This window comes from Salmo salar, unplaced genomic scaffold, assembly GCF_905237065.1.
Source record: "Salmo salar unplaced genomic scaffold, Ssal_v3.1, whole genome shotgun sequence".
Classification (NCBI taxonomy): domain Eukaryota; kingdom Metazoa; phylum Chordata; class Actinopteri; order Salmoniformes; family Salmonidae; genus Salmo; species Salmo salar.
In genome coordinates, this window is record NW_025550958.1 from 26,987 (window position 1) to 45,000 (window position 18,014).

Consider the following 18,014-nt stretch of genomic DNA (forward strand, 5'->3'; position numbering starts at 1 on the left):
ACTACATATTACTCCATATTATAGTGATACTCCATATTATAGTGATACTCCATATTACTCCATATTATAGTGATACTACATATTACTCCATATTATAGTGATACTCCATATTATAGTGATACTCCATATTATAGTGATACTCCATATTACTCCATATTATAGTGATATTCCATATTATAGTGATACTACATATTATAGTGATACTCCATATTATAGTGATACTCCATATTATAGTGATACTCCATATTACTCCATATTATAGTGTTACTCCATATTATAGTGATACTCCATATTATAGTGATACTCCATATTATAGTGATACTCATATTACTCCATATTATAGTGATACTACATATTACTCCATATTATAGTGATACTCCATATTATAGTGATACTACATATTACTCCATATTATAGTGATACTCCATATTATAGTGATACTCCATATTATAGTGATACTCCATATTACTCCATATTATAGTGATACTACATATTACTCCATATTATAGTGATACTCCATATTATAGTGATACTACATATTACTCCATATTATAGTGATACTCCATATTATAGTGATACTACATATTACTCCATATTATAGTGATACTCCATATTATAGTGATACTCCATATTATAGTGATACTCCATATTACTCCATATTATAGTGATATTCCATATTATAGTGATACTACATATTATAGTGATACTCCATATTATAGTGATACTCCATATTATAGTGATACTCCATATTATAGTGATACTCCATATTACTCCATATTATAGTGATACTCCATATTACTCCATATTATAGTGATACTACATATTATAGTGATACTCCATATTACTCCATATTATAGTGATACTACATATTATAGTGATGCTCCATATTATAGTGATACTCCATATTACTACATATTATAGTGATACTCCATATTACTCCATATTATAGTGATACTCCATATTACTACATATTATAGTGATACTCCATATTACTCCATATTATAGTGATACTCCATATTATAGTGATACTCCAATACTCCATATTATAGTGATACTCCATATTACTACATATTATAGTGATACTCCATATTACTCCATATTATAGTGATACTCCATTTTATAGTGATACTCCATATTATAGTGATACTCCATATTATAGTGATACTACATATTACTCCATATTATAGTGATACTCCATATTATAGTGATACTACATATTACTCCATATTATAGTGATACTACATATTATAGTGATACTCCATATTACTCCATATTATAGTGATACTACATATTACTCCATATTATAGTGATACTCCATATTATAGTGATACTCCATATTACCCCATATTATAGTGATACTCCATATTATAGTGATACTACATAGTATAGTGATACTCCATATTATAGTGATACTCCATATTATAGTGATTTTACTCCATATTATAGTGATACTCCATATTACTCCATATTATAGTGATACTACATATTACTCCATATTATAGTGATACTCCATATTATAGTGATACTCCATATTATAGTGATACTCCATATTACTACATATTATAGTGATACTCCATATTACTACATATTAAAGTGATACTCCATATTACTACATATTATAGTGATACTCCATATTACTCCATATTATAGTGATACTCCATTTTATAGTGATACTCCATATTATAGTGATACTCCATATTATAGTGATACTCCATATTACTCCATATTATAGTGATACTCCATATTATAGTGATACTCCATATTACTACATATTATAGTGATACTCCATATTACTCCATATTATAGTGATACTCCATATTATAGTGATACTCCATATTATAGTGATACTCCATATTATAGTGATACTACATATTACTCCATATTATAGTGATACTCCATATTATAGTGATACTACATATTATAGTGATACTACATATTACTCCATATTATAGTGATACTCCATATTATAGTGATACTACATATTATAGTGATACTACATATTATAGTGATACTCCATATTATAGTGATACTCCATATTACTCCATATTATAGTGATACTACATATTATAGTGATACTCCATATTATAGTGATACTCCATATTACTCCATATTATAGTGATACTACATATTATTAAGATACTCCATATTATAGTGATACTACATATTACTCCATATTATAGTGATACTCCATATTATAGTGATACTCCATATTACTCCATATTATAGTGATACTCCATATTATAGTGATACTACATATTATAGTGATACTCCATATTACTCCATATTATAGTGATACTACATATTATAGTGATACTACATATTATAGTGATACTCCATATTACTCCATATTATAGTGATACTACATTTAACTCCATATTATAGTGATACTCCATATTACTCCATATTATAGTGATACTCCATATTATAGTGATACTACATATTATAGTGATACTCCATATTATAGTGATACTACATATTATAGTGATACTCCATATTATAGTGATACTCCATATTATAGTGATACTACATATTATAGTGATACTCCATATTATAGTGATACTCCATATTATAGTGATACTCCATATTATAGTGATACTACATATTATAGTGATACTCCATATTATAGTGATACTCCATATTATAGTGATACTACATATTACTACATATTATAGTTATACTACATATTATAGTGATACTACATATTACTCCATATTATAGTGATACTCCATATTACTCCATATTATAGTGATACTACATATTATAGTGATACTCCATATTATAGTGATACTAAATATTACTCCATATTATAGTGATACTACATATTATAGTGATACTACATATTACTCCATATTATAGTGATACTCCATATTATAGTGATACTACATATTACTCCATATTATAGTGATACTCCATATTATAGTGATACTCCATATTATAGTGATACTCCATATTATAGTGATACTCCATATTACTCCATATTATAGTGATACTACATATTACTCCATATTATAGTGATACTCCATATTATAGTGATACTCCATATTACTCCATATTATAGTGATACTCCATATTATAGTGATACTACATATTACTCCATATTATAGTGATACTACATATTATAGTGATACTCCATATTATAGTGATACTACATATTACTCCATATTATAGTGATACTACATATTATAGTGATACTACATATTATAGTGATACTACATATTACTCCATATTATAGTGATACTCCATATTATAGTGATACGACATATTACTCCATATTATAGTGATACTCCATATTATAGTGATACTCCATATTATAGTGATACTACATATTACTCCATATTATAGTGATACTCCATATTATAGTGATACTACATATTATAGTGATACTACATATTATAGTGATACTACATATTATAGTGATACTCCATATTATAGTGATACTACATATTACTCCATATTATAGTGATACTACATATTATAGTGATACTACATATCACTCCATATTATAGTGATACTACATATTACTCCATATTATAGTGATACTCCATATTATAGTGATACTCCATATTACTCCATATTATAGTGATACTCCATATTATAGTGATACTCCATATTATAGTGATACTCCATATTATAGTGATACTCCATATTATAGTGATACTACATATTATAGTGATACTCCATATTATAGTGATACTTCATATTATAGTGATACTCCATATTATAGTGATACTACATATTATAGTGATACTCCATATTATAGTGATACTACATATTACTCCATATTATAGTGATACTACATATTACTCCATATTATAGTGATACTCCATATTATAGTGATACTCCATATTACTCCATATTATAGTGATACTCCATATTATAGTGATACTACATGTTATAGTGATACTCCATATTACTCCATATTATAGTGATACTCCATATTATAGTGATACTACATATTACTCCATATTATAGTGATACTCCATATTATAGTGATACTACATATTATAGTGATACTCCATATTACTCCATATTATAGTGATACTCCATATTATAGTGATACTACATATTACTCCATATTATAGTGATACTCCATATTATAGTGATACTACATATTACTCCATATTATAGTGATACTACATATTATAGTGATACTCCATATTATAGTGATACTCCATATTATAGTGATACTACATATTACTCCATATTATAGTGATACTCCATATTATAGTGATACTCCATATTATAGTGATACTACATATTATAGTGATACTACATATTATAGTGATACTACACCATATTATAGTGATACTACATATTATAGTGATACATATTACTACATATTATAGTGATACTACATATTATAGTGATACTACATATTACTCCATATTATAGTGATACTACATATTATAGTGATACTACCCATATTATAGTGATACTCCATATTATAGTGATACTACATATTACTCCATATTATAGTGATACTACATATTATAGTGATACTCCATATTATAGTGATACTACATATTACTCCATATTATAGTGATACTCCATATTATAGTGATACTACATATTACTCCATATTATAGTGATACTCCATATTATAGTGATACTACATATTACTCCATATTATAGTGATACTCCATATTACTCCATATTATAGTGATACTACATATTATAGTGATACTCCATATTACTCCATATTATAGTGATACTCCATATTATAGTGATACTCCATATTATAGTGATACTCCATATTATAGTGATACTACATATTACTCCATATTATAGTGATACTCCATATTATAGTGATACTCCATATTATAGTGATACTACATATTATAGTGATACTCCATATTATAGTGATACTCCATATTACTCCATATTATAGTGATACTACATATTATAGTGATACTCCATATTATAGTGATACTCCATATTATAGTGATACTCCATATTATAGTGATACTCCATATTATAGTGATACTACATATTACTCCATATTATAGTGATATATTACTCCATATTATAGTGATACTCCATATTATAGTGATACTACATATTACTCCATATTATAGTGATACTCCATATTATAGTGATACTACATATTATAGTGATACTCCATATTATAGTTATACTCCATATTATAGTGATACTCCATATTATAGTGATACTCCATATTACTCCATATTATAGTGATACTACATATTACTCCATATTATAGTGATACTCCATATTATAGTGATACTCCATATTATAGTGATACTACATATTACCCATATTATAGTGATACTACATATAGATACTCATATTACTATAGTGATACTCCATATTATAGTGATACTCCATATTATAGTGATACTCCATATTATAGTGATACTACATACTACATATTATAGTGATACTACATATTATAGTGATACTCCATATTACTCCATATTATAGTGATACTACATATTGGACTCATATTATAGTGATACTCCATATTATAGTGATACTCCATATTATAGTGATACTACAATTACTACATATTATAGTGATACTACATATTACTCCATATTATAGTGATACTCCATATTATAGTGATACTCCAATACTCCATATTATAGTGATACTCCATATTATAGTGATACTAATATTATGTACTCCATATTATAGTGATACTCCATATTACTCCATATTATAGTGATACTCCATATTATAGTGATACTACATATTACTCCATATTATAGTGATACTCATATTATAGTGATACTCCATATTATAGTGATACTACATATTATAGTGATACTACATATTACTCCATATTATAGTGATACTCCATATTATAGTGATACTACATATTATAGTGATACTACATATTATAGTGATACTACATATTACTCCAATTATAGTGATACTACATATTAGTGTACTACATATTATAGTGATACTCCATATTATAGTGATACTCCATATTATAGTGATACTACATATTACTCCATATTTAGTGATACTATACTCCATATTATAGTGATACTCCATATTATAGTGATACTAAATACTCCATATTATAGGATACTCCATATTATAGTGATACTCCATATTATAGTGATACTCCATATTATAGTGATACTCCATATTACTCCATATTATAGTGATACTCCATATTATAGTGATACTCCATATTACTCCATATTATAGTGATACCTCCATATTATAGTGATACTCCATATTATAGTGATACTACATATTACTCCATATTATAGTGATACTCCATATTATAGTGATACTCCATATTATAGTGATACTACATATTACTACATATTATAGTGATACTCCATATTATAGTGATACTCCATATTATAGTGATACTCCATATTATAGTGATACTACATATTACTCCATATTACTCCATATTATAGTGATACTCCATATTATAGTTATACTCCATATTATAGTGATACTCCATATTATAGTGATACTCCATATTACTCCATATTATAGTGATACTCATATATATGATACCCATATTATAGTGATACTCCATATTACTCCATATTATAGTGATACTACATATTACTCCATATTATAGTGATACTCCATATTATAGTGATACTACATATTATAGTGATACTCCATATTATCCATATTATAGTGATACTCCATATTATAGTGATACTCATATTATAGTGATACTCACTCCATATTATAGTGATACTCCATATTACTCCATATTATAGTGATACTCCATATTATAGTGATACTCCATATTATAGTGATACTCCATATTATAGATACTCCATATTATAGTGATACTACAACTCCAATTATAGTGATACTCAATTACTCCATATTATAGTGATACTCCATATTATAGTGATACTCCATATTATAGTGATACTCCATATTATAGTGATACATATTACTCATATTATAGTGATACTACATATTATAGTGATACTACATATTACTCCATATTATAGTGATACTCCATATTATAGTGATACTATTACTCCATATTATAGTGATACTCATATACTCCATATTATAGTGATACTCCATATTATAGTGATACTCCATATTACTCCATATTATAGTGATACTCCATATTATAGTGATACTCCATATTATAGTGATACTCCATATTATAGTGATACTCCATATTATAGTGATACTCCATATTATAGTGATACTCCATATTATAGTGATACTCCATATTATAGTGATACTCCATATTATAGTGATACTCCATATTATAGTGATACTCCATATTATAGTGATACTCCATATTACTCCATATTATAGTGATACTACAACTCCATATTATAGTGATACTACATATTATAGTGATACTCCATATTATAGTGATACTACTACTCCATATTATAGTGATACTACATATTATAGTGATACTCCATATTACTCCATATTATAGTGATACTCCATATTATAGTGATACTCCATATTATAGTGATACTACATATTACTCCATATTATAGTGATACTACATATTATAGTGATACTACATATTATAGTGATACTCCATATTATAGTGATACTACATATTACTCCATATTATAGTGATACTCCATATTATAGTGACACTCCATATTATAGTGATACTACATATTACTACATATTATAGTGATACTACATATTACTCCATATTATAGTGATACTCATATTGATACTCCATATTATAGTGATACTACATATTATAGTGATACTCCATATTATAGTGATACTACATATTACTCCATATTATAGGATACTCTGTGATACTACATATTACTCCATATTATAGTGATACTCCATATTATAGTGATACTACATATTATAGTGATACTACATATTATAGTGATACTCCATATTATAGTGATACTACATATTACTCCATATTATAGTGATACTCCATATTATAGTGATACTCCATATTATAGTGATACTACATATTACTCCATATTATAGTGATACTCCATATTATAGTGATACTCCATATTATAGTGATACTCCATATTATAGTGATACTACATATTACTACATATTATAGTGATACTACATATTATAGTGATACTCCATATTAGTGATACTCCATATTATAGTGATACTACATATTACTCCATATTATAGTGATACTCCATATTATAGTGATACTCCATATTATAGTGATACTACATATTACTCCATATTATAGTGATACTCCATATTATAGTGATACTCATATTACTCCATATTATAGTGATACTACATATTATAGTGATACTCCATATTATAGTGATACAATTACTCCATATTATAGTGATACTAATATACCCATATTATAGTGATACTACATATTACTCCATATTATAGTGATACTCCATATTATAGTGATACTAATTACTCCATATTATAGTGATACTACATATTACTCCATATTATAGTGATACTCCATATTATAGTGATACTACATATTATAGTGATACTCCATATTATAGTGATACTACATATTATAGTGATACCCATATTACATATTATAGTGATACTCCATATTATAGTGATACTACATATTACTCCATATTATAGTGATACTCCATATTACTCCATATTATAGTGATACTCCATATTATAGTGATACTCCATATTATAGTGATACTCCATATTACTCCATATTATAGTGATACTCCATATTATAGTGATACTCCTATTATAGTGATACTACATATTACTCCATATTATAGTGATACTCCATATTATAGTGATACTCCATATTACTCCATATTATAGTGATACTACATATTATAGTGATACTCCATATTATAGTGATACTCCATATTATCATATTAGTGATACTACATATGATTACTCCATATTATAGTGATACTACATATTACTCCATATTATAGTGATACTCCATATTATAGTGATACTCATATTACTCCATATTATAGTGATACTACATATTACTCCATATTATAGTGATACTCTATATTATAGTGATACTCCATATTATAGTGATACTCCATATTATAGTGATACTACATATTATAGTGATACTCCATATTACTACATATTATAGTGATACTCCATATTATAGTGATTACTCCATATTATAGTGATACTCCATATTACTCCATATTATAGTGATACTACATATAGTGATACTACATATTATAGTGATACTACATATTACTCCATATTATAGTGATACTCCATATTATAGTGATACTCCATATTATAGTGATACTCCATATTACTCCATATTATAGTGATACTACATATTATAGTGATACTCCATATTATAGTGATACTCCATATTACTCCATATTATAGTGATACTCCATATATAGTGATACTACATATTATAGTGATACTCCATATTATAGTGATACTCCATATTACTACATATTATAGTGATACTCCATATTATAGTGATACTCCATATTATAGTGATACTACATATTATAGTGATACTACATATTATAGTAATACTCCATATTATAGTGATACTCCATATTATAGTGATACTCCATATTACTACATATTATAGTGATACTACATATTACTCCATATTATAGTGATACTCCATATTACTACATATTATAGTGATACTCCATATTATAGTGATACTACATATTATAGTGATACTCCATATTACTCCATATTATAGTGATACTCCATATTATAGTGATACTCCATATTATAGTGATACTACATATTACTCCATATTATAGTGATACTACATATTACTCCATATTATAGTGATACTCCATATTATAGTGATACTCCATATTATAGTGATACTACATATATACTCCATATTATAGTGATACTACATACATATTATAGTGATACTCCATATTACTACATATTATAGTGATACTACATATTATAGTGATACTCCATATTATAGTGATACTCCATATTATAGTGATACTACATATTACTCCATATTATAGTGATACTCCATATTATAGTGATACTACATATTACTCCATATTATAGTGATACTCCATATTATAGTGATAACATTACTCCATATTATAGTGATACTACATATACTCCATATTATAGTGATACTCCATATTATAGTGATACTACATATTACTCCATATTATAGTGATACTCCATATTATAGTGATACTACATATTATAGTGATACTCCATATTATAGTGATACTACATATTATAGTGATACTCCATATTATAGTGATACTACATATTACTCCATATTATAGTGATACTACATATTATAGTGACACTCCATATTATAGTGATACTACATATTACTCCATATTATAGTGATACTCCATATTATAGTGATACTACATATTATAGTGATACTCAATCATATTATAGTGATACTCCATATTATAGTGATACTACATATTATAGTGATACTACATATTACTCCATATTATAGTGATACTCCATATTATAGTGATACTCCATATTATAGTGATACTACATATTACTCCATATTATAGTGATACTCCATATTATAGTGATACTCCATATTATAGTGATACTACATATTACTCCATATTATAGTGATACTCCATATTATAGTGATACTACATATACTCCATATTATAGTGATACTCCATACTCCATATTATAGTGATACTACATATTATAGTGATACTATATTACTCCATATTATAGTGATACTACATATTATAGTGATACTCCATATTATAGTGATACTCCATATTATAGTGATACTACATATTATAGTGATACTACATATTACTCCATATTATAGTGATACTCCATATTATAGTGATCTACATTACTCCATATTATAGTGATACTCCATATTATAGTGATACTCCATATTATAGTGATACTCCATATTATAGTGATACTCCATATTATAGTGATACTACATATTACTCCATATTATAGTGATACTACATATTATAGTGATACTCCATATTATAGTGATACTCCATATTATAGTGATACCATATTACTCCATATTATAGTGATACTACATATTACTCCATATTATAGTGATACTACATATTATAGTGATACTCCATATTATAGTGATACTCCATATTATAGTGATACTCCATATTATAGTGATACTACATATTACTCCATATTATAGTGATACTCCATATTATAGTGATACTACTATTACTCCATATTATAGTGATACTCCATATTATAGTGATACTCCATATTATAGTGATACTCCATATTACTCCATATTATAGTGATAACATATACTCCATATTATAGTGATACTCCATATTATAGTGATACTCCATATTATAGTGATACTACATATTACTACATATTATAGTGATACTCCATATTATAGTGATACTCCATATTATAGTGATACTCCATATTATAGTGATACTACATATTATAGTGATACTCCATATTATAGTGATACTACATATTACTCCATATTATAGTGATACTCCATATTATAGTGATACTCCATATTACTCCATATTATAGTGATACTACATATTATAGTGATACTCCATATTATAGTGATACTCCATATAATACTCCATATTATAGTGATACTACATATTACTCCATATTATAGTGATACTACATTACTCCATATTATAGTGATACTACATATTACTACATATTATAGTGATACTACATATTATAGTGATACTACATATTATAGTGATACTCCATATTATAGTGATACTACATATTATAGTGATACTACATATTATAGTGATACTACATATTACTCCATATTATAGTGATACTCCATATTATAGTGATACTCATATTACTCCATATTATAGTGATACTACATATTATAGTGATACTCCATATTACTCCATATTATAGTGATACTCCATATTATAGTGATACTACATATTACTCCATATTATAGTGATACTACATATTATTATACTCCATATTATAGTGATACTCCATATTATAGTGATACTACATATTATAGTGATACTCATATTACTCCATATTATAGTGATACTCCATATTATAGTGATACTAATATTACTCCATATTATAGTGATACTCATATTACTCCATATTATAGTGATACTACATATTATAGTGATACTACATATTATAGTGATACTACATATTACTCCATATTATAGTGATACTACATATTATAGTGATACTCCATATTATAGTGATACTACATATTACTCCATATTATAGTGATACTACATATTATAGTGATACTCCATATTATAGTGATACTCCATATTACTCCATATTATAGTGATACTCCATATTATAGTGATACTCCATATTATAGTGATACTCCATATTACTACATATTATAGTGATACTACATATTATAGTGATACTCCATATTATAGTGATACTCCATATTATAGTGATACTACATATTACTCCATATTATAGTGATACTCCATATTATAGTGATACTCCATATTATAGTGATACTACAATTACTACATATTATAGTGATACTCCATATTATAGTGATACTACATATTATAGTGATACTCCATATTATAGTGATACTCCATATTATAGTGATACTACATATTATAGTGATACTCCATATTATAGTGATACTACATATTACTCCATATTATAGTGATACTACATATTACTCCATATTATAGTGATACTCCATATTATAGTGATACTCCATATTATAGTGATACTACATATTACTCCATATTATAGTGATACTCCATATTATAGTGATACTCCATATTACTCCATATTATAGTGATACTACATATTATAGTGATACTCCATATTATAGTGATACTCCATATTATAGTGATACTCCATATTATAGTGATACTCCATATTATAGTGATACTCCATATTATAGTGATACTCCATATTTACTCCATATTATAGTGATACTACATATTACTCCATATTATAGTGATACTACATATTATAGTGATACTCCATATTATAGTGATACTACATATTACTCCATATTATAGTGATACTTCATATTATAGTGATACTCCATAGTATAGTGATACTACATATTAGAGTGATACTCCATATTATAGTGATACTCCATATTATAGTGATACTACATATTATAGTGATACTACATATTATAGTGATACTCCATATTATAGTGATACTCCATATTATAGTGATACTCCATATTACTCCATATTATAGTGATACTACATATTACTCCATATTATAGTGATACTACATATTACTACATATTATAGTGATACTCCATATTATAGTGATACTCCATATTATAGTGATACTCCATATTACTCCATATTATAGTGATACTCCATATTATAGTGATACTACATATTATAGTGATACTACATATTATAGTGATACTCCATATTATAGTGATACTACATATTACTCCATATTATAGTGATACTACATCCCTTTAAGTTTCAGGGGGTTTGAGACAGCCATACCTCCCCAGACCATCCCTTTAGGTTCAGAGGTTTGGACAGCCATGCCTCCCCAGACCATCCCTTTGGGTTCGGGGTTTAGACAGCCCTACCTCCCCAGGCCATCCCTTTGGGTTCAGGGTTTGGAACAGCCATACCTCCCCAGTCCATCCCTTTAAGGTTGGGGGTTTGAGACAGCCATACCTCCCCCAGACCATCCCTTTAAGGTTCGGGGTTTGACATGCCATACCTCCCCAGACCATCCCTTTAAGGTTCAGGGTTTGAACAATATACCTCCCCAGACCAGCCCTTTAGGGTTCGGGGTTTAGACAGCCATACCTCCCCCAGACCATCCCTTTAAGGGTTCGGGGTTTGAACGGCCCTACCTCCCCAGACCATCCTTTAAAAGTTCGGGGTTGGGACATGCCACCCTCCCCATACCCCCATACTACATATTATAGTGATACTCCATATTATAGTGATACTCCATATTATAGTGATACTACATATTACTCCATATTATAGTGATACTACATATTATAGTGATACATATTACTCCATATTATAGTGATACTACATATTAAATACTCCATATTATAGTGATACTCCATATTATAGTGATACTCCATATTATAGTGATACTACATATTACTCCATATTATAGTGATACTACATATTATAGTGATACTCCATATTATAGTGACTAACTCCATATTATAGTGATACTACATATTACTCCATATTATAGTGATACTCCATATTACTACATATTATAGTGATACTACATATTATAGTGATACTCCATATTATAGTGATACTCCATATTATAGTGATACTCCATATTATAGTGATACTACATATTACTCCATATTATAGTGATACTCCATATTATAGTGATACTACATATTACTCCATATTATAGTGATACTCCATATTATAGTGATACTCCATATATTGATACTACATATTATAGTGATACTCCATATTATAGTGATACTACATATTACTCCATATTATAGTGATACTCCATATTATAGTGATACTCCATATTATAGTGATACTACATATTACTCCATATTATAGTGATACTACATATTACTCCATATTATAGTGATACTCCATATTATAGTGATACTCCATATTATAGTGATACTCCATATTACTACATATTATAGTGATACTACATATTATAGTGATACTCCATATTATAGTGATACTCCATATTATAGTGATACTCCATATTATAGTGATACTCCATATTATAGTGATACTACATATTACTCCATATTATAGTGATACTCCATATTATAGTGATACTCCATATTACTCCATATTATAGTGATACTACATATTATAGTGATACTCCATATTATAGTGATATTCCATATTACTACATATTATAGTGATACTCATATTACTCCATATTATAGTGATACTACATATTACTCCATATTATAGTGATACTCCATATTACTACATATTATAGTGATACTACATATTATAGTGATACTCCATATTATAGTGATACTACATATTATAGTGATACTACATATTATAGTGATACTCCATATTATAGTGATACTACATATTACTCCATATTATAGTGATACTCCATATTATAGTGATACTCCATATTACTCCATATTATAGTGATACTACATATTATAGTGATACTCCATATTATAGTGATACTACATATTACTCCATATTATAGTGATACTCCATATTATAGTGATACTCCATATTATAGTGATACTCCATATTATAGTGATACTCCATATTATAGTGATACTACATATTACTCCATATTATAGTGATACTCCATATTATAGTGATACTCCATATTATAGTGATACTCCATATTACTCCATATTATAGTGATACTCCATATTATAGTGATACTCCATATTATAGTGATACTCCATATTACTCCATATTATAGTGATACTCCATATTATAGTGATACTCCATATTATAGTGATACTCCTTACTCCATATTATAGTGATACTCCATATTATATATACTCCATATTATAGTGATACTCCATATTATAGTGATACTCCATATTACTCCATATTATAGTGATACTCCATATTATAGTGATACTCCATATTATAGTGATACTACATATTACTCCATATTATAGTGATACTCCATATTATAGTGATACTATATTACTCCATATTATAGTGATACTCCATATTATAGTGATACTCCATATTATAGTGATACTACATATTATAGTGATACTCCATATTATAGTGATACTCCATATTACTCCATATTATAGTGATACTACATATTACTCCATATTATAGTGAAATACTCCATATTATAGTGATACTCCATATTATAGTGATACTACATATTACTCCATATTATAGTGATACTCCATATTATAGTGATACTCCATATTACTCCATATTATAGTGATACTACATATTATAGTGATACTCCATATTATAGTGATACTCCATATTATATACTCCATATTATAGTGATACTCCATATTATAGTGATACTCCATATTATAGTGATACTCCATATTATAGTGATACTCCATATTACTCCATATTATAGTGATACTACATATTACTCCATATTATAGTGATACTACATATTATAGTGATACTCCATATTATAGTGATACTACATATTACTACATATTATAGTGATACTACATATTATAGTGATACTCCATATTATAGTGATACTACATATTATAGTGATACTCCATATTATAGTGATACTCCATATTATAGTGATACTACATATTATAGTGACACCATACTCTATACCATCCATTTATAGTGATTCCAGGTTTAGACAGCCATACCTCCCCAGACCATCCCTTTAAGGTTCGGGGGTTTAGACAGCCATACCTCCCCAGACCATCCCTTTAAGGTTCGGGGTTTAGACAGCCATACCTCCCCAGACCATCCCTTTAAGGTTCGGGGTTTAGACAGCCATACCTCCCCAGACCATCCCTTTAAGGTTCGGGGTTTAGACAGCCATACCTCCCCAGACCATCCCTTTAAGGTTCGGGGTTTAGACAGCCATACCTCCCCAGACCATCCCTTTAAGGTTCGGGGTTTAGACAGCCATACCTCCCCAGACCATCCCTTTAAGGTTCAGGGGTTTAGACAGCCATACCTCCCCAGACCATCCCTTTAAGGTTCGGGGTTTAGACAGCCATACCTCCCCAGACCATCCCTTTAAGGTTCGGGGGTTTAGACAGCCATACCTCCCCAGACCATCCCTTTAAGGTTCGGGGTTTAGACAGCCATACCTCCCCAGACCATCCCTTTAAGGTTCGGGGTTTAGACAGCCATACCTCCCCAGACCATCCCTTTAAGGTTCGGGGTTTAGACAGCCATACCTCCCCAGACCATCCCTTTAAGGTTCGGGGTTTAGACAGCCATACCTCCCCAGACCATCCCTTTAAGGTTCGGGGTTTAGACAGCCATACCTCCCCAGACCATCCCTTTAAGGTTCGGGGTTTAGACAGCCATACCTCCCCAGACCATCCCTTTAAGGTTCGGGGTTTAGACAGCCATACCTCCCCAGACCATCCCTTTAAGGTTCGGGGTTTAGACAGCCATACCTCCCCAGACCATCCCTTTAAGGTTCGGGGTTTAGACAGCCATACCTCCCCAGACCATCCCTTTAAGGTTCGGGGTTTAGACAGCCATACCTCCCCAGACCATCCCTTTAAGGTTCGGGGTTTAGACAGCCATACCTCCCCAGACCATCCCTTTAAGGTTCGGGGTTTAGACAGCCATACCTCCCCAGACCATCCCTTTAAGGTTCGGGGTTTAGACAGCCATACCTCCCCAGATCATCCCTTTAAGGTTCGGGGTTTAGACAGCCATACCTCCCCAGACCATCCCTTTAAGGTTCGGGGTTTAGACAGCCATACCTCCCCAGACCATCCCTTTAAGGTTCGGGGTTTAGACAGCCATACCTCCCCAGACCATCCCTTTAAGGTTCGGGGTTTAGACAGCCATACCTCCCCAGACCATCCCTTTAAGGTTCAGGGGTTTAGACAGCCATACCTCCCCAGACCATCCCTTTAAGGTTCGGGGTTTAGACAGCCATACCTCCCCAGACCATCCCTTTAAGGTTCGGGGTTTAGACAGCCATACCTCCCCAGACCATCCCTTTAAGGTTCGGGGTTTAGACAGCCATACCTCCCCAGACCATCCCTTTAAGGTTCGGGGTTTAGACAGCCATACCTCCCCAGACCATCCCTTTAAGGTTCGGGGTTTAGACAGCCATACCTCCCCAGACCATCCCTTTAAGGTTCAGGGGTTTAGACAGCCATACCTCCCCAGACCATCCCTTTAAGGTTCGGGGTTTAGACAGCCATACCTCCCCAGACCATCCCTTTAAGGTTCAGGGGTTTAGACAGCCATACCTCCCCAGACCATCCCTTTAAGGTTCGGGGTTTAGACAGCCATACCTCCCCAGACCATCCCTTTAAGGTTCGGGGTTTAGACAGCCATACCTCCCCAGACCATCCCTTTAAGGTTCGGGGTTTACCTCGTGACGTTGGAAGTAGACATTCCCCAGGTGTAGAATAGACGACAGGACTCTAAAGATGGACGCCTGGTCGTCAGGGGTGAAGTGAAGGATCTCCATGGCAACCAGCAGACGGAGGAAGTCCTCCC

General features: G+C 29.7%; 1 protein-coding gene across 1 annotated transcript in view; it reads right to left on the reverse strand.

Moving 5' to 3' along the window:
• Positions 1–18,014, reverse strand: part of LOC106596812 (unconventional myosin-XV) — a 70,426-nt gene that overhangs the window by 20,793 nt on the left and 31,619 nt on the right. The window contains exon 11 of the mRNA XM_045714222.1: positions 17,887–18,014. This exon is cut by the window's right edge and continues 34 nt beyond it. Coding sequence (XP_045570178.1) covers positions 17,887–18,014 — 128 coding nt within the window. The remainder of the gene's footprint in view (positions 1–17,886) is intronic.